Source organism: Aulostomus chinensis, chromosome 23 (assembly GCF_037954235.1).
Source record: "Aulostomus chinensis isolate RoL2024-O1b breed Wild chromosome 23, RoL_Achi_v1.0, whole genome shotgun sequence".
Taxonomy (NCBI): domain Eukaryota; kingdom Metazoa; phylum Chordata; class Actinopteri; order Syngnathiformes; family Aulostomidae; genus Aulostomus; species Aulostomus chinensis.
Genome location: NC_141342.1, coordinates 20863672 through 20883002, shown reverse-complemented (window position 1 = coordinate 20883002; position 19331 = coordinate 20863672). Strand labels below are relative to the sequence as shown.

At 46.6% G+C, this 19331-nt stretch overlaps 2 protein-coding genes across 7 annotated transcripts in view; one reads left to right on the top strand and one right to left on the bottom strand.

Annotated features, from left to right (window-relative positions):
• The window catches only part of aatkb (apoptosis-associated tyrosine kinase b), a 42826-nt gene extending 27650 nt beyond the window's left edge, over nt 1–15176 (top strand). For 2 of the 4 annotated variants that reach the window (XM_086195078.1, XM_086195080.1), the window contains 11 exons: nt 2811–2890; nt 3265–3383; nt 3979–4066; nt 4405–4538; nt 5431–5515; nt 5643–5764; nt 6800–6949; nt 7141–10645; nt 11173–11302; nt 11376–11582; nt 12410–15176. In XM_086195078.1, the coding sequence (XP_086051204.1) occupies nt 2811–2890; nt 3265–3383; nt 3979–4066; nt 4405–4538; nt 5431–5515; nt 5643–5764; nt 6800–6949; nt 7141–10645; nt 11173–11302; nt 11376–11582; nt 12410–12438 (4649 nt within the window). In that variant the 3' untranslated portion in view covers nt 12439–15176. Of the gene's footprint in view, nt 1–1500; nt 1711–2810; nt 2891–3264; nt 3384–3978; nt 4067–4404; nt 4539–5430; nt 5516–5642; nt 5765–6799; nt 6950–7140; nt 10646–11172; nt 11303–11375; nt 11583–12409 lie in introns of those variants that run through there. The other 2 variants (XM_086195079.1, XM_086195081.1) reach the window with 2 other exon arrangements.
• Nucleotides 15177–16472: 1296 nt separating this feature from the next.
• baiap2b (BAR/IMD domain containing adaptor protein 2b) overlaps nt 16473–19331 on the bottom strand; it is a 57936-nt gene continuing 55077 nt past the window's right edge. For 2 of the 3 annotated variants that reach the window (XM_086195014.1, XM_086195013.1), the window contains one exon: nt 16473–19192. In XM_086195014.1, the coding sequence (XP_086051140.1) occupies nt 19030–19192 (163 nt within the window). In that variant the 3' untranslated portion in view covers nt 16473–19029. The remainder of the gene's footprint in view (nt 19193–19331) is intronic. The other variant, XR_015111449.1, reaches the window with a different exon arrangement.

Below are 19331 nucleotides of genomic sequence, written 5' to 3'. Positions count from 1 at the left end.
GGGTTACATAAGGTTGGGGAAAAAAAGCCTAAAACAAGTGAATTTCAATGCTTAGACCTCAGCATCCCAGGATGCACCGGGCTGGAAGAGGATAATGGGAATTCCATTTGGCTCTGAGTGATTTAGCTGCTGCGCGTCCCGCTAAAGACTTCCTGGCTACTGTAGCTATTAAGCCAGATTCTTCAGAGATGGCCAGCAGCAAAGCGCTTAGAAAAGGCCAGACAGTGCTGTCAAATGGAAACTGAATTAATGTGTTGCCTGTAACGAGATCTGAGAACTCACCGGGATACTCAGGACGCTTGGTGTGTGTGTGTGTGTGTGTGTGTGTGTGTGTGTGTGTGTGTGTGTGTGTGTGTGTGTGTGTGTGTGTGTGTGTGTGTTTGTGTGTGTTTTGGAAAAAAGCAAATCAAAGCAAATTGAAAATGGAGAGCACTCTTCCAAAGCTGCACCTCTTCTAGCTCCATTATCATAATAATAATAGAAAAATACACCGTAGCAGACGGACGCTCCTCCATCAAGTGTTGCCAGATCTGACGAGACAAACAAGCTATTAGGACTATGGAAATAAGGACTTGCTTCTCCAGACACAGAAATGGAGCCCACTTGATCCATTTATTTTGCATTTTACAAGCAGCCATTTCAAATGTTCTGGTACTTGTAGATTTACACTGGAAAGAAGCAGCAGGCTCGAGTCACAGATCTGATGACCTCAAACTCGGTGAAATCATAAAGACTTGCATCTACAAACCCTTCACTCACCGCCTCAGCGTAGAAAGCATCAGTCTTTTGATACTGCGGGTGATTTTTGCTTGTTACCGTGTAATAAAGCTGCTAGAAGTTGAGTAGGACGAGTGTGAGCTGCTCCTGCTGGTCATGACTTGGTGATGGGCAGATGTAGACTTGAGCATTGCCAACGATGACTCAGGACTTGACCTTGGACTTGAACTGGGAATTGCCAGTCTTGACTCTAGACTTGATTTGGCAATTGGTGCTTTTAGACCTGAGAATTCTTATTATTGGACTGCGGTTAAAGACTTGAACGTTACTCTGGACTCGTTGAACAAAGACTTGTTTGCTTGACTTGCTTCCACACCTGTGAACTGACCCTCCACCTCACATCTGCTGTACGCCGCTGAGGCGGAGGATTCTGGGATCTAACTGTGGAGAACGGGTTCTCCCATCCGCGCGGATCATCTTGCTCTTATTGTTCTGTCAGTGTTGCCACTTCTCGATGTTGCTCATTGCCAGAAGTCATCTCATTCCGATGACATGGAGCTGGAGGATAATGGTCCCAGTGTCTGCCCACTAACTGGTCCTAACTGGTGCTACGCTGCCAGACAATGGTGGTGATTCTGCTCAAGGCCGGAGAGAGCATGAGTGGGTGTAAGGAATGACCAGCGCGGGGAAGGTGACAGGGGCGTCCAATATGGCCTCCGCACAGTGACTGGACTGTCTGGCCGTCTGGAGGGGGGACGCAGGGCCACAAAGACCTGCCTGTCTGCCTCAGAGTCTAGAAGGGACAGAAAGGGATGGATGGTGAGGGGTGAGGATGGAGGAGGACAGTGAGCTGGACGAGACAGACAAATCGCTGCCAGCTCCACATGGACCGGAGCGTTAATGTGTGGACTATGGGAAATGTCCACTGGCATGTTCGCATCTCCATTTAGAGATGATTGATAACAATCGATCGGCGCGAGCATGGATTCTCTGGTAGGCATTTAAGAACCTGGATGTGGTTCCTTATTGGATCGCATTACCAGTTTTGTAGTCAGGCTTGTATTTTCTAGTAATGACATCGTGAATCAGTCGACTGAGGACAATGTGTCATTTTGTTTCTGGAAAGCGATTGTGTTTGTGTGTTGGAGTTCTGGATCTGATCAAAGAAGTAGTTCAAACGCAACGTTGGAAACTGGAGAAATCAGCTTCATGCATACGGCCGTTCATCCCACGCTGAGCCGGATTACATGTTGAGGTTCCGGTCCTCAAACCTGCTGGTCGTCTTTTTACATGACATTTATTTGCATGTTGGCCTGCAGCGACAAACTCCAGTTCCTTCATCTCAGGAAACTTGAATCGACTATGGAGTGGCTCTGTGTGGTCGTGCAGTCGGAGGACGTTGACAAGGAGAAAGCAACTGTTGACGTCAGGATCAAAACAAGTTGATATTGCACTTCACCTAAAGAATGCAGTTACAAACGTTAGAATCTAAAACTTCGTTTCCTGAAGTCATGGACTCACAATCGAAGGTGTCACAAATGGAGGCGTGTCTTGTACATTATGTCAGCTACATTATCCCAGTGAAATAACATTCATAACAGTTGTTTTTAGTGCAGTACTGCACGTGTATATAAGTACATTTTGGAGTATATTTATACGGATGTGTAATATTCAGATGTGCCCGGTGTTTGTTCCATTCTCGTTAACATGGATGAATATCTGGAACGCCTCGAGGGAACTGCTAATTAGCCACAATCGTCCGCTGGGATTTGACTGACAACATTCTGGTGGTCAGAGGTCATCGTCACCTCACATGAACACAATATGACAGGAACGCAAATATACTACTTAGAGACACAAAAATACCTCTTCATGATGACAGCAATGACGTCTCACCAACTAACCAGCTGAGGTTCCGGTGAGCTTCAGGAGTCTGCTAGCAGGTTTGATAATGTAATTAATAACAACCCATGGCAGCTTGATTGGGATCCATGTGAGTTGTGAGGTTGTTAACTTAAATGCAACGTGAGTTGTTGTACATTCGCTGAAACCACTCAGTCACTGAACCCCTGCGTCCTCTTCTTCTGATCCAGTCCAGCTCCTGAAGTCCACAGATCTCAGCCGCCACAGTCTTCTCTACCTGAAAGAGATCGGGAATGGCTGGTTTGGGAAGGTAAGCCCCCTCCTGACGGTTTTCTTCAAGATGGCCGCCTGGCTCTCATGCCTGTGATGTCACCTCGTCCCTGAAGTGACAGAATCGGCTTTAACACGAGATTTTAACAAACGATTCCATAACGTGCTGTTGTCCTTTTCTCTCTCTTCCTTCATCTGCTTCACCTCTTTTTCCATCCTCATGAATCATCCCTTCCACCTTTGTGTACCTTGACTGGGTATGTCCATCTGTGTGTGTGCGTGCGTGCGTGCGTGCGCACATCTTTCAACTCACCTCGGCATGACCGCCACCCCCTCGTCTTTTGTCCCTCATGCTACATCCCTCCATCCGTTTGTCGTCCATGTGCACATTCGTATCTTTGGGTGCTGTTCCAGGTTCTGCTGGGGGAGGTGAGCGAAGGCCTGAACACCACCCAGGTGGTGATTAAGGAGCTGAAGACCAGCGCCAGCGTGCAGGAGCAGATGCATTTCCTGGAGGAAGCACAACCTTACCGGTACACATGCGCCATCTTGAAGTACATTCAAGCAGTACTTAACCAATGAAGAAGATTTGGCCTTTCAAGTACACACAAATAGGTCTCTAGATGTTTTTCACTTCTTTTGTACTTCTCTTTTACTGAATTTTTGTGCATTTTGTCAGGGCTGGGTGGGTTAGCATCACTAAAAAGTCCAACTTGCCTTGTATCACCTGGGAAGTCCAAAAACATGTACGTCCCATTATCCTGATAATTCCTGGACAAATGAATCAAGATGAATCAGAATGGAATTCGCACAGTTGTACACTGCTGAACTCTGAGTGTAGCTGCTGTAACATACATGCCTCGCGATTTAATTGTCCAACGAAATACTGCGATACGATAGCAAAACTAGGAGCTGCAGTACTTTGCAAAGAAAATATCACAAAATACTGCTGTAGTGATTTTATTTTACAGCCCTAATTGTTTAAAACACAATCACACAGAGTTTAAATGAAATAACGCTGAGTCTGAATCTCCACTCTGAATCCAAATGATGGTTTGGATGTCAACAAGAGAGAAAAAGTCACTTCCTGTGATGCCGCTCACGCCGGTCGTCTCCGTTGCTCTGCAGGGCGCTCCAGCACTCGGCTCTGCTGCAGTGTTTGGCCCAGTGCACCGAGGTCAGCCCCTACCTGCTGGTGATGGAGTTTTGTCCCCTTGTGAGTACCAAACCCGTGGGCCCAGTGTGGGGAGGGGGTCTACTGGGCTAAGAGAGAGGCTTTATTGATTTTCCTCTATGTATGTTTCCCTATTTTTCACCATGAAGCTTCCTTGGTGGCCTGTCTTCAGTTCAGATCTTCGCTCTAACCCATATTTATTGTGCCGACCCCCCCGCCACCATTAGAGGATTTGGGGGTCTTCATGAAAAAGAAGTAAAAATAGAGCTGAGACCGTTTCTAGTTCTGAAGACTCAGAAGTCAGACGTACAGTGAACAAGTGAAAAGACAAGACTGCCCTCTGGTGGCCAGAGTTGATAAGCCAGAGCTTTTGTGTTCAGGGGGATGTGAAGGGTTACGTCCGAGGTAGCAGGACTGCAGAGACCCTGACCTTGGAGCCGTTGATTCTGCAACGGATGGCCTGTGACATCGCCTCAGGACTCATGCACCTGCACAAACACAACTTCACACACAGGTACTCAACAGTGTCTGTTGTCAAGGCAACACTTCCCCTGTTGATTACTTATAATGAGTTATTGTGACTTTTTGTATTACAGTATACAAATAGAGATGATTAAATAATTATTTATACATTTGCATATATTTTTTCAAGAGGAGATCCTGGAAAATCCTGAATATTTATTGTTAAAATGTGTAAGAAGCCAGAACAAAACTAAATTGCCATTAACTTGTTTCATTTTCTGTCACAGTTCAGGATAAATAAAAAAAAAGGACGATGAAAATTTGCTCTAATTTACATACAAATAGAGAACTGACGCTAAAATATTAATATGCATCTGGAATGTCTGCTAGTCTGAGAGCTGATTGAAACTGCAGTACCAGCCCATGGGTAGACGTCAGGCTCCCCTGAGCCCTGAGGGTCTCCAGCTGGGGGCCGGCCCGGGGGCTTCCTGGAACAATATCCTGGTGCTGTCTGAGTGCTGCTTAGAGACTCCAGCATCAGTGATTTTGTTGCAGGCGGTCACCCTCTCGTCATCTCTCACCTCCAGAGCGGCTCAAACCCCCAGCAGCCAATCCTGCTCCAGTATTTTTAAGCCTCCACTGCACAATAACCTACTTTATACTGAAGAAATTTTTCTGGCAAATTCACAGGTGGAATGAAAACTATATTTATAAATATTTATGTGTTTTAGAATTTGTGTCGGGGGGGTTATGTGTCATTGTTCAGGTGTGCCGTGGTACTTTGACAGTAGTCCATGTACGCAGGGGATCATTTCATCCTGTTTTGGAGGACTGAGTGTTGTTAGAGATCCTCCCTGAAGTCCTGATCTTGTTTCTCAATAATGAAGTGATGTAATATCTGTTTACCCTCCTCTTCCTCCCTCTGACGTGCTCTTCATCACCAGTGACCTAGCTTTGAGGAACTGCTTGTTGACTACTGGGGTCAGGGTGAAGATCGGGGATTATGGCCTGTCCCACATCAAGTACAAGGTAGAGAAACCTGCATGCACACACGTTGAGTGATGCTGGAAATTGTTGTTGTTGTTGGTGTTGTTGTTACGGTTACAACAAGAATCTCCTGTGAGTCTGTTAACGCTTCACCAATCCATGCTCTCAGGAGGATTACTACGTCACGTCAGATCAGATGTTCGTGCCGCTGCGCTGGATGGCCCCAGAGCTGGTGGATGAAGTGCATGGAAACCTGCTGGTGGCGGACCAGACACAGCAGAGCAACATCTGGTAGGATCAAACACACATTTGGTTTGATGTTCCTAAAAACAAACCATGTGTGAGGGAGATTTCATAGCATCCAGTGCCTCCGCCAGTAAGGTGAGTGGTGCCCTGAGTTAAGAGCCAGGGTAGACATCTGGAGGCAGATCCGTGTTTTTCTTCTTCTTTTTTTTGAGAGTGGGGGATTGCGTTCTCTGGCTCACTTCTTCAGTTGTAGGCTACAAAATGAAACTCAAACTAGTAACCATATATGCCTGCATTGGTGACCTTGACCTTTGACCTTAGACCACCGGAAATGTTTTCATGTTATTTTTGTCTTAAGTTTAAAGACATAGGAGTCATTTCATCCAAATCAGATGCTGTGTTCATGTGGGATATCAGAGATCTTTACTGCCAAGATCTTTTCACTTCATCCTGGAGTCCCACTGGACATTCGAGCCACATTTGAAAACATTCCCACAAGGCATCCCTTTAATATTTATACCCAATGGAGGATTTGTGTGTGTGTGTGTGTGTGTGTGTGTGTGTGTGTGTGTGTGTGTGTGTGTGTGTGAACTTCTTCTTCTTCTTCTTCTTCTTCTTCTTCTTCTTCTTCTGGTTGGAAAAAGAAAGAATTGTCTGGGGTTTTTTGAAAGAAAAAAAAACTTTTTAAAAATACGTTACGAGAATCAGATACTGTGTCAGCCCTCCCTCCAAGTGCATATAGTGTTAAAATTGTCCATCCATCTTCCGGAGGGATAAGCCAGTTGTTTTGGATTCATGGCCTGCTTACACGAGTTGACAATGTTGGCTTTTGATAATCCTCTCCGATGAGATGAGGGAAAAAAGGCCTGAAGTCATTCGCAGAAGGTTGGGTGAGAGCAGTGGATCACCAGGGAGATCCAGAGCCAGAGCAACGCCAACAAGGCAAGCACAATGGTGAAGCTCCCACTCAGAGGACGCTAAATCGAAAACATTTGTCGGGAACGGATATAGTGCATTAGATGTGCATACAGGGAGTGAGATGCTCTTGCTGTAATTACTGTTTGTTGTCCTGTGTTTCAGGTCTCTGGGTGTGACCATCTGGGAGTTGTTTGAACTGGGCAACCAGCCCTACAGGCACTATTCAGACAGACAAGTCCTGACCTACGCTGTGAGGGAGCAGCAGCTGCGACTGCCCAAACCACTGCTTAACATACCCCTGGCTGAGCGCTGGTGAGATACACGGAAACACCTGTAAAAAGAAATCTTTATACAGTTCAAAAGGCCATCAAAGACCTCCCAAGGATCCTCCTCAATTGTTAGGTTGTGACGGGTTTGTGAGAAGTTGCAACAATGTTCATGTAGTTCCTCATTTCTTGTGTATGTGACTGTTTTTCTGTCCATCTTGTGCTCGGGCTCCTCAGGTATGAGGTGATGCAGTTCTGCTGGCTCCAGCCTGATCAGAGACCCAATTCAGAGGAAGTCCACTTGCTCCTAAGCTATTTGTGTGCTAAGGGGGCCAGTGAGGCTGAGGAAGACTTTGAGAGGCGCTGGAACTCCATGCGCCCCAATACTGCACACAACAACCACCGTGGAGCCTCTATGATACCACGAGAACACCCCTCATCGACCTCCTCCTCTTTCCCTCTCCTTGAGCAGTTTTCAGCTGGTGATGGGTACCAGTCAGAGTCCGGGGATGACATACTCACAGTCACGGAGACCAGCCACGGCCTAAACTTTGAGTACAAATGGGAGCAAGCAAGGGCGGGACAGTCGTATCGAGCCACAGACTCGTCTGGTCAAGTCAGCCATCAAGAAGCATTTTACCCACCAGGAGGCATTGTGGGAGGCTGCCCCTTAGAGACCCTCAGCCATAGAGTTTCTCCTTCATACTACCAACCAAAACATCTACACGCTCCCGGCGTGCTCCCCGTTCTCACCGCCCATAGCCCCTCAGTCAACAGTGAATACTACATCCGCATTGAAGAGCCAGTAGACTGTAACATTGACGCCGACTACATCATGTGCTCCTACAGCCCAGACTACCAAGGCAGCAGTGGAAGCTTCCTTACTGGGAGTGCAGACTCAGGGGAGTGCATGGCCTGTCCACCAGAGTCCAAGAATATGGGTCCCTATTGGTCAGCAGATATTCATAAGTCTGATGTGTACGATTCCAATGACTCAAGTCCTGCCATCTCCCTGACCATGGAGCCCCTCTTAGGACAAGTGTCAGACAGCAGCCCTCTTCGACCCTGGGAGTCTAGTCACTATGTGTCATATAAAGACAGAGATGGGGGTTACTACTACGAGCACTCATCACCTGTGAGGATGGATCATTATCTGATCAGAGGTGAACTCTCCAGCGAGCATCATCAAGAGAGCTGGGGGTCGAGGAGTCTTCGTCAGGCATTGGGTGAGTTGGAGAACCCACTCGGTATATCCCCCTCAGTCAGCAGTCCACCTCAACAAGCCTTCAGAGAAGATTACTTGGACACAAGTCAGATCTCCATCATTGGGAAAAATGTGACTGGCGGCTACTATGACATGATGGGCTCCCTGAGGAAGACGATGCCAAGTCACACCAGGCATAACAACCACTCTGTCAGTATCAACATGGAGACGGAGGGAGTGCTCTTCATTGGTCACAGAGAAAGTGATACGGAAGATGACGAAGAGGAGGACATGTTTGTCGAGAGACACACTTGCAACACTTGGCCTTCAAAACACCGCCACAGCAGTGTAGGTCACCACCGACGAGCAAGCCACAGCTGCAGACGAGATGCTTATGTAGATTTCCACTACACGATGCCCAGTACAGACATAGAAGACTCCTGGCCAGTGGAGCACAGCCTGGCTTTCCACACCCTGCCAAAATCGATGGACTACCTAGAGCCCCAGCAGGCCAAAGACAACAGTGCCTGTCTTAGTCTGAGCAAACATCGTTCAATGGTGCCCTCGGACAACTGCAATGCCTACATCTACCTGTGCCATGAGGGTGAGACTCAGGTGCCTGCATCTGGGGAGTGCTGCCACTCCCACTTTGTTGACCCACTCACGGGCTTGCTAGTCAGAAACAACAGCTACAGTTACAGCTACAGTCACAGCAACTACATCAGAGATAAGGTCATTGATATCCCCAATAATGAAGAGATGATCAATCTATCACCAGCTCCAGGAGGTCCCATTGTGGCCAAACCTGGCTTGATAAAGACTGAGGACAGTGGGGACCAGTATGTTGATCTTTCTACTCATGATGTACTGTTCAGAGAGAAAGGGGAGGATCTCATCAAGGAAAATCTAATCATGCAAAAAACAACAGAGCCTAAAATAGAAGAGGTGACCCTGACGGCGACCAAAACCCCTTCGCCCCCTACAGAAAACATACAAGTGATGGTGGCCCTAACGGACCCCCAGTCAGAGGTGAGCCATGCTGGAGATAGTGGTGTGGACCAAGGCGGCTCCAGCGTGAGCCTCACTGATCTCCTTGACTGCAGTGACGAAGAGGACGATGATGACATCACAGATGATATCACCGACGTTACTTCTGGCATATTCGAGTCCAGTGAACTGAATGCTTCTCCTGCCTTCAAGTCACTACAGAAGCAGGTAGGAACCCCTGACTCCATGGATTCCATGGATCTGCCATCTGCAGCTGGGTCGTGTGAAGGCTTCAGCCCTGCGTCCCGCCCCTCCTGCTCACCCAAAGCTATGGACAGCGGCTATGACACAGAAAACAATGAGAGCCCTGAGTTTGTTCCTAAAGAGCCTCATGAACCCCGTGAACAACCTCTGGGAAAGCCAACCCTCGATATCAGCCTAGAGGGGGACGAGGTGGTGGAGCATGAAGTGGAGGCCCAAGAGGGGCCGTCTGAAGGGGAACCATCCTCGTGTGAAGATTTTGCTTTAGAGGCTTCGCAATCATGTGATGACATACTGCAGCCATTGAGCGATAAGACCCCGTATAGAGACTCTGCTTACTTCTCAGACTATGAGAATGAAAAGCTGTGCAGGGATGAAGTGGAAAGAGTGTCAGGAGATGTTGAAAACGAACAAATCCTGGTGGAGAAGAAGGCTGAGAAAAGGAAGAATGAGGATGAGGGGGAACAAAGGGACACTGAGGCAAGCAAAGACATGAAACTTGAAATGAAACCTGTACTGACTCAAGGAACAGATGATGATTGTTTACCAAACAGGGAGGCACACGAGACAGGGGAATGTGAGCAGGATGAGGTCCTGGGGCTTCCTCCGACAATAGCAGAGGGTGGACTGGATGAATGGCCGTCTCAGGAAGAGAGCTCATCCCTGGGAGACTGGGCAGCAGAAGTGGTGGGAGCCATGGAGGAGGCTCTTGATGCCCTGAATGGAGAATGTAACATCAGAGTGGATGAGGAGGAGGAGGAGGAGGAGGACACAGTGGACACAAAAGAGTCTGTTCAAGCTCTGGAAACAACTGAGGAACAAGCCAACAAGACGGTTCACACCAGGCCATCAGGGATACCTGGAGAAGTCCTGCACACCTTACCAAAAGATGAGGTAGCCTTGCAGCACACAGCGAATACCAGAAAGTTTTCTTCCTCTTCTCCTCCACCTCCATCCACATCTCACCCTCCACTCCCTGCCACCGAGGGCCGAGGGCCTCTCGTTGACGGGGAGGAGGCAGACGAGGAAGACGGCAACACCGATGACAGTGACGAGTCAGACGAGGAGCTGCGTTCTTACAGTGTTCAGGACCAGAGCGGCGGGGAGGAGAGTGAGGGCGAGTGCCATGCAGTTCCCATCGTGGTGAGCGACAACAGTGAAGCTCATAAACTACGCAGCCTCCTGAAGATGCCGGCCCTGCTTACGGCAGAAGGCCTAGAGGAGGATCTGGAACGTAAGAAGAGGACCGTGTCCTTTTTTGATGATGTCACCGTATATCTTTTCGATCAGGTGAGGAGGAAAAGGGTCCATTCCAGGGTCTTCATTCATTAAACCTGCACGTCATACCAGCACTAATTTGCACAATGTGGCTTGAGTGTGATGTGAATGTCAAAGTGACAAAATCATGGAAAAAGATCATGGATTTAGTTTTTTAGGGAAGGTGCCCGGTTGGCTGGATTTCTTTGTCTCTGAAATGATCGATCTCAGCATCTCCTGTTGAACAATCACACTTTTTCAACTGAAGGTGAAAAGATGGCCTTTCTTCTTCTACTGTTAGTTTCAGCCACAGCCTTGGATAACGTTGATGGCAGTGCAGTTCGCTTCAGTTGAGCTCTGTTTTACTCTCCTTTGATGAGGTGTTTTCCTTAATGAAGCATGACAAAACAGAACAGAGTTGAAGTAGTCTTGAATGGAAATTTAACCCGAGTAAATGTACTTCACAACATTCCAGCTCTGCCTTTAACAACCTCACCTGCCACAAGTCAACTCACTAACAAGTGTTTTCATCCCTCCTGGTGTTTGTCCACTGCTCCTAGGAAAGCCCAACTAAAGAGCTGGTTGAACACGGCTTCCCTGTAGAAGCAGAAGGTCAAAGTTCACAAAGCAAATCCCAAGAAAGGGTGAATGCGTCCGACGACTCCTCAGATGGGAACATGTCAGAGGAGAGTAAGTACAAGAAGACCATGTTAGGGTTTAAATGCAGTGTAAATTTGTCTCAGCTTCATCGTTGTCCTCCCAGGTGCCGGCTACGAGTGGGAGGATGACTTCCCCCTGCTCCCATTACCAACATCCTCAGTGTCATCAGACTCGCCTCCTCCCCGCTCCATCGCTAAAACTCAAGAGCCTAAACCAGCCGTACAGTTCTCTCGCTTCACTGTCTCCCCCTCCAACGTGTCTCGCTTCTCCATCACCCACATCTCTGACTCGGATATGGAGTCCGTAGGAGGTGGGTTTCCTCTGGGTGATCGCACATATTCACTCAAAACATTCATTCCTGAGTCTTGATGGACATTGTGTCTGAATATCATGGTACCATTTAGCACATTTCCTGATTCTTGGTTTAATGTTGCACTGATTCAGTACCAGGCATTAGCGGTGGGCAGGCCGAACAAGACGGTACATTTGAGCTTTTCCTGGAATGGTATGGTCGGGGTTGTTCTGATTCCAGGATGATATCGACAGGACGTGTAGATGTGTATGCTCACGTCTAGCGGCTGCAGCGCTAGATTATCAATACTTCAATCAAACCGAATCACATACCAGTAGCAAGTAATACCAGTTGTGGGTACACACCCCAAAGTGTGAGAAGCAAGAGAATGCTAACTTCCTGAGAACGTGGGTGACGTTTCAATTTGCCGGTGGAATCAGGTTCCACGATGAACTTCCAGAGCAATTTCAGGTTCTGGAGGAGTTGGTAGGCCACTAAAGGAAAGACAAAATGTTGTAATGTTCAACAGAAGCGGTCCTGTAAGTACAGAACTGATCTTGTCTCATACCACCGTTTTTGAGTGAGCACACGATGGAACAAACCCGTTCATGACGCAGCGATTCTCTGCATCTCAAACCGTCAGTTATCTGAAGTGGCTTTGAGACTCCATCCAGGAAGATGTCAGTCCCGAGTCATATTTGGCTGCAACACATTCCCACAATAAGAAAACTGACTGTCACACTAGGAGTGTAAGCAGTGGGTCAACACGTGGGAGGTGGAAGGTGCTCATGGAGAGGAGAGCGCTTCCATGCGTACATTAATTCCCACCTCTCTGTCTCTCGCAGGAAGCAGCGAGGACGGGGACAAAGAGTAACGAGGTCCACGGCTTCTTCGTGACAACAACTTGGACTTCGAGCATGATTTGTTTTTTAAAAGTCAGGTTTTAGAAACACAAGACAGTGCCTCTTACCGCCTGTGGACAGGTTACCACAACGTAGGACTGACCTAAGCTGTTTAGAACACTCAAATTTTAATATATGGAACTTAGAGATTAATATATGTACTGTACCATGTAGATATAAATACACACACACACACACACACACATATATGAATATGAATATGAAAGCAGGGGAAACTCGTACGTTGGATTTGGAACATTTTTCCGATGACAGAGATAAAAATGGACGGTCAGACCTCTGGGAAGCATCGCCTCTTTCATTTTTCCTCCATGACGAAGAGTATTTTTGAGCATGCGACCACCTGGGCTCACAAGTAAAAGACACAACATCGACTTCTTGGCTTTTCGACAGAGGAACAGACTGTACAGCTCCAGACTTTTTTAGAAACTGGTTCACTTGTCTTAATGAGCATCAATAAGACACCTTGAAGTATCACAAGTAATATAACATGAATATTTGGATTCATTCAGAGACAAAGAAGCATGACAACAGGATGCAAAGGAACGTAACGGCTCCTCTCTGGTTGCAGTTTTTGGTTTGTTTTGGTGGAAACAGCTGATGGAACGCGGACGGCCTGATATTTTCTGACTATTATTTTGTATCATGACCGTTATTTTTTCTCTCATAAACACGTGGCTCCTTCTCTCTCGCAAGCCAGCGCCACCATCACTGTTGCAAAAAATGTGGCACAGCTGGGACTCTTATTAAAAGTTTGACAGACTTTTCCAGTGAAGCAATGCATGGTTTGAAATAACGACACAACAGTATTCGAATTTATTGCTCTGAGACCAAAAAAAAAAAAGGGGGGGGTTATTTTCTGTTTTGAAGAAGACACACACACACACGGCCAGAGAAATTCATTTTCATGTCATTGGCCCAAAATTGAGTGGCAGCAATCTGACATATTTGAACTGAATGACATGGAATTAATGGAGTATTTTGCCTTCCAAGTACTCACAAATGTTTGACCTTCTTTATGAATTCCGAATGCAGGAAGAGCCAGCCATGTACATTTAGCTTGAAGCTAACGGCTAACGACAACAACACTGTATCTTCCAGCTGCGAATCCCTGAAGCGCATTTTGTTTGTTTTTTGGTCAAATGAAAGTGTTTATCTGTGATTACTGAGCGTTTGGATGCATCCAGAAGACGCGAGGGTCACAGAGACGTACCGGAGGAGGTCACAACTCCTTTTTATTTGTACTTGAAAGGCAAAATACACCTTTTTTTTTTAGAAATACTTCTTTAGGGGATAAAAGGGTTTTTCACTTAATCCAGCAAGTTAAACGCCTTTGAATTTTGGTGCTTCATCACATTGATGTGACAAATCTGCAAATTCAGCCACTAACTGGTTGTTCTGGTTGTTTAACTGGCCCAGTATAACCAGAGATATGAACTTTGCAGGCTTGTTGTATTAGACTGAATTTATTTATCGGGTTCACCTTCATGTGTGTGCTGTGCCAACACGACAACCAAATATCCAAATTTACCAACGCACGAAGGCATTAGAAGCTAATTGAACTACTTGTTTGTCTGCCGTCAGTGTTGCCAGCTGCACCAAACCTGTCACGACTGCAAGGACTTTCTGCCCTCTAGGGTTCCCAGATCGGAGGATGGGACCCCTGCAATGCACAGACGAGGGTTCCTGAGGATCTCCAGGAAAAAAAACCTGTCTTCTGACGTTTCATCTGTATTTGGTTATGACAAAATGAATTTACTCAACAAAAAAAATTAATATAATTTTAACCCTTTGGCACATTTCTTTTTTCATTTTTTCCAATTAGGCAATGCTTGTCAGAGCCAAAGTTATTTTGCAAATTTCAAATAATTTAAGATATTTAAACATTTCCTCCGTTTCTGTTCAGTTCAGCACCGAATCTGCTGGCAAGAGAAAACCGACGCTACTGTTACCGCCACCTGCTGTATATTATCGGCTACACCGAGCTTGTTTGTGCCGTTTCTGGTAATAGAAAATGAACCTTTTAAGACTTTTCTAGCTCTAACACACACACACACACACACACACACACACACACATATATATATATATATATATATATATGTGTGTGTGTGTGAAGAAGAGGTACACTTTGAGCACCAGACAGTACCAGATTTTATAGCTGAACTGTTGAAAGCCATGTCCGTTGCTACTCCAGTAGCAGACACCCGTCCAATCAGCCGGTTAAATGAGGACGGAGGCCTGACGTCGCCATCACGAACAATCACAGCGCTTTAGTGTGAATAAATGTGCGGCCCTGACAAGGAAGTTTGACCGTGTGAAGGCAGCAGGACGCCACGTCTCCAAGCACCCTCTGGTCAACCTGTGGTGTCCTCAGTGTTCGTTTGCCCTCCACGGCTTTAATGTTCTGTACAAGTTTGGCATAGAACCATTTAGACGGCTGTCCTTAATATTTTTGTAAACTAGACAAGAGTACTTTTATTGATGTACTGTACAAAAACAAAAAACTGAGATCTTTCATGTTTACTGTTGCCAAAGAGATGTCGTGTTGTGTTGGGTGGTGAGAGCGGATGGACGTCGCAGCACATTTGGCCTGGTAACGAGACCGTGGGTGACGTGTGGCCCCACGCTGATCTGGTCACATCATTACTTTCTGTACCTTCTATCAAACTTCAATAAAGTCTGTTTTACACATCTGAAGTTTCTCGTCTGTTCATTGCCACACCTGACAAGAGATTCATTGGTTTAGAGCTCAGGTTTTCTTGTTTTCTCCTTTGGCCCAGGTTACGCCCCAAACTGACAACTTGGTGGAACTAAGAATTTATTGTAAATTACTCAGTCTTTATATGATTTAATAATTTAAGTTACTTTCCGACTGTCAACTTTACAAAAAGATATTTTCTCTGCCCACTAGAGGGCGCTAAGTATTTCTACTCAGTTGCTGTACTTAGGTACAAAGTCAAGGTATCTGTGCCTTTTTTTTTTTTTTTGAAGTACTTGCCTGCTGGGGTACTTTGTGTTATCACTATCAAATAAATTATTGTACATTTTATTCTACTATGTTCACGTGAACCTGTTGCTACTTTGAAGTAAAGTATTTTGGATCGATAACACGACTGAACCCGTTGATGGCGATGAAGCCACTGGCACACCTGAGGCCCGCAGACACGATCACAGCAACACAACTGGAGCGGGGCGGCACGGTGGAGCAGTGGTCCTCACCGTGGCCCCCCAGCAAGAAGGTTGTGGGTGGAGCCCCAGCTGGAGCACGGGGTCTTTCTGTGTGAGTCTCCATGTTCTCCCTGTTCCTGCTGGGTTCTCTCTGGTACTCCAGCTTCCTCCACAGTCCAAAGACATCAAGAGGGACCAGGTTAATCCAGACTCTAAATTGACCGTAGGCGTGGCTGGGAGAGCCAATGGTTGTCTGTCTCTATGTGTTGGCCCTGCCATGGACTGGTGACCTGTCCAGGGGGAAGGCTGCTGGGATAGGCTCCACCCCCACCACCCTGAAAAGGAGAAGAGGGGGAACATGGAGGGAGGGATGATGGATGGACAACTGGAGCGCATGGAACCTCAACTTGACCTTTAGAGGTCAGTGGATCAGTCAGTGAACCCTCTTGAACACCAGAACCCAAAACCACAACCACAAACGTGTACTTTTACTATTGGTACTTGTAAACTTAATATCTCTACATCTGACTTCTTCACCTCATCGTTCAACACTGAAACTTATCTGACTGTTGACATCATGAAGGTGCCACCAACAAATGAGTGATGTCATCAGCATGGACCCAAAGCCCCGAGGAAAGTTTTCAGCACCTTGTTGAGTCTGTGACACTAAGACCTGAGGCCCGGTCTGAAAGCAAAAGGGGGTCCATCACTATCGAAGTACTTAATAAAGCGGCTGCTGGGTGGAGGATGTATCATGTGGCTGGCACCTGGTTCAGAGTCCAAATGTAAACAGACATTCAACACAGTATTGGTCAAATCTTGATTCTTTATTCTCAAAATTACTTGACAATATGTTTGACATTGAATTACATCATAAAACAATATTTGCACTTTAAAAGTTGCACCAATGTAGGCTCGACTGGGGGGGCACGTCTGAGTGGCGTGAGGCCGAAAAATCAGCTAGCACTGCCATCTGGTGTTAGCTAAGCTGCTAATGTGAGCATGTCTGACTAACTAGCTTACTGGCTAACTAGCTTAGCAACTTCAGTCTTAATCTATAGTCGATTGTTTGAGATGTGGTCTCAGGGGGGTGGCTAACATGGCAGTGAGGCATGAGGGGCAACTAAAAACCAGTCACTTCTTCCTGAGATTCCTCCAAACTGTCTCCAGAACACTTGGTCCTCCTCATTTAGCATGCTACTAGCTAGCTAGCACGTCCTGGGGACTCTGAGAACAGCATAAAGTGACAAGAGCTCCCCAAAAGCTTGCTGATACCAGCAGTGTTGAGAAGACTGTTTGAAAGCTGATATTTTTTGAGGGTAGTTTTGCTCCTGTTAACAATCGTTCAGGATTAGCTTCAAGCTAAATATTGGAGACTTTTGGAGTCACAAAGAAGTAACAGCAGGGAAAAAGTACCTTCATGAGTTCCAGATATCTACTACTGAGTAGCTGAAAGGGAAACTACACTTTTTGGATGCAGTATTACTTTAATCCAGCCCACGAGGAGGCGCCTCGACAGCCTACATTGGCGTAACCCTGACGCCACGCCACTCTTCACAGTATCCTAAACATAATCAAAGAATATAAGCATCACAAAGTTTTTCGCCTGTGATTCGCGTCCTTAATTATTTCATGTTGAAAACGTATGAAGTTACTTTTGCATCTTTATTGTTCAATCATACCATTTATTTGAGAGCGAAACTGTTGGCATGGCAACCAAAGGCTTCATTCTACTGAGTGCGTGTGGTCGGCAGCGTTCAGAGATGGAACGACAGTCACAGGAAGGAGCCAGAGAACCTCGGCGAGAGCGAGGAGAACACCTGGAACCTCTCTGGTCAGATCGCACCTCTGCGCTTGTGGCCCTCCTGAGGCGTAACCAGCATCCCAGGACCAGCTCTCGCTGCAGTCGCAGTAATGAAAATGTATTTGTACTTGCAATAAAACATCTTCTTAAACTTCTGTTTGATTGCACAATAATGACACAAAAACAATTCCACAAAAGTTAAGAAGGTCTAACGAACCACATTAATCAGTGAAATCTGAGCACCAGAGGTGCATTAATATTGTAGGTACCAAGACCTGCCGTGCTGCTTGATACTGGCAGTGCCTGTCGCTTACTCAAAGGCGCAGTACCATGAGAAGTGTGCTCAACAGTTCTGGTGCTCTTGATCAGCACAAACCCGCCCATTTCTTCTCGTTTACTCTGCATTTCATCGCAGTTTTCCTCTCCATCGTCCGCTGAAACACACCTGACGTGGTCGATCCTCCTCCTTCGCTAAGGCGGGTGCAACACTGTTTTTACTGAGCCACGTCTGTCCCGTGAAGGCGGTGCTAACAGGTGAGGCCAAGAGGTGAAACTCCTGACGAGATGTTAAAGCCCCTTTGTTGGCAAGGCAGGGGGAGGAGCTACAGGCAGGCAGCGGCCTCTAAGAGGCAATTATTCCAGCTTTGAAAAGGAACAAAGAATCCAAGGAAAAGGCTACAAATCCTCTTCAACCAATAAACAAATTATACAAATCTTTCAGGCCTGAAAAGTGAGCGTCTTAAACATTCTTCCAAATGGTCAGCAGGGGGCGACTGCTGCTCGCCGAGCTGACTGGGACGAGGGTGGAGAACGCCAACTGAGATAAACGTGCTAACCAGTTTACCCGGACAAAACGGCCCAGTTTCTCACTTGGGTTATCAACTCATTTTCCAAGTGATGACATGGTCTCAATCACGAGTGTAACCGAACCAGATTAGGCTTAAGGTTGTGGCGACCTCATTGTTGACAGATCGCCACTGCAGTCAATCAGGATGGAGACGCATCCAGATTGACGATCGATTGATTGATTGATGAGTCTCTCATCCAAAAATGGTCAAAAAAACCTAGAACGCACAACTCAAAGCTTTAAAACTGAAGTCCGTGAAACTAATTGATGATGTCACGTCAGCTTTCCCACTACGTTTGCGAGTAGGTTTTGAGGGTGGAACGGTGAAACTCCACTGTTGTCGGCTTTCATATGTTTTATATTCAGACAGAAGCAAGTTTTCACTTTGTGTAACGTGCATGCGTTTCCTCCAGGGGTCACTTGTGTTTGTTTGTGATATTCAAGCCATCGCCTGGAGGTATTCGGCCTCACTGTCCGGACAACAGAAGAGGAGCAGGTGATTAGTTTCTCCTTTGCTCTGAAGACAGCAATCAGAGATAAACTATCAATCAAGTCCAGCTTTTATTTACACTACGTCTCAACTAAAAGAGTGATTATGGTGAATATGTGGGTTGTGGCGGTCCAGTCGATTTGCTGGTCTTATTGAACTCTTATCATAGAAGCACTACGGTCGTATTGCAGCAGAGGAAGAAGGTGCAGCTGTGCAGCAGCCAATCATCCAGATTAAACAGAGGGGGGGGCTTGCTCGTCCCCCGGGGGAGTCGAGGACTTCTCCACGAAGTCGTAGTGAGCCTCATCTGAAAGGCCATCGGCGACCTCCTCTTCATCATCAGAGACGGGCGGTTTGGTTGGGGCTTCCACGGTCGGCTCATCGGGTGGATCGGTGCTGGGGGGCAGAGAGAAGTTAAGATTTCAGTCTGAAAAAAACAAAGACGCATAAACGTGCCGGAAACCAAAGGAGAGCGAGAAGCAGGGAGGTGAAGACACGGGTCATGCAAAAATAAGAGGAAACTTGGAAAGGATGC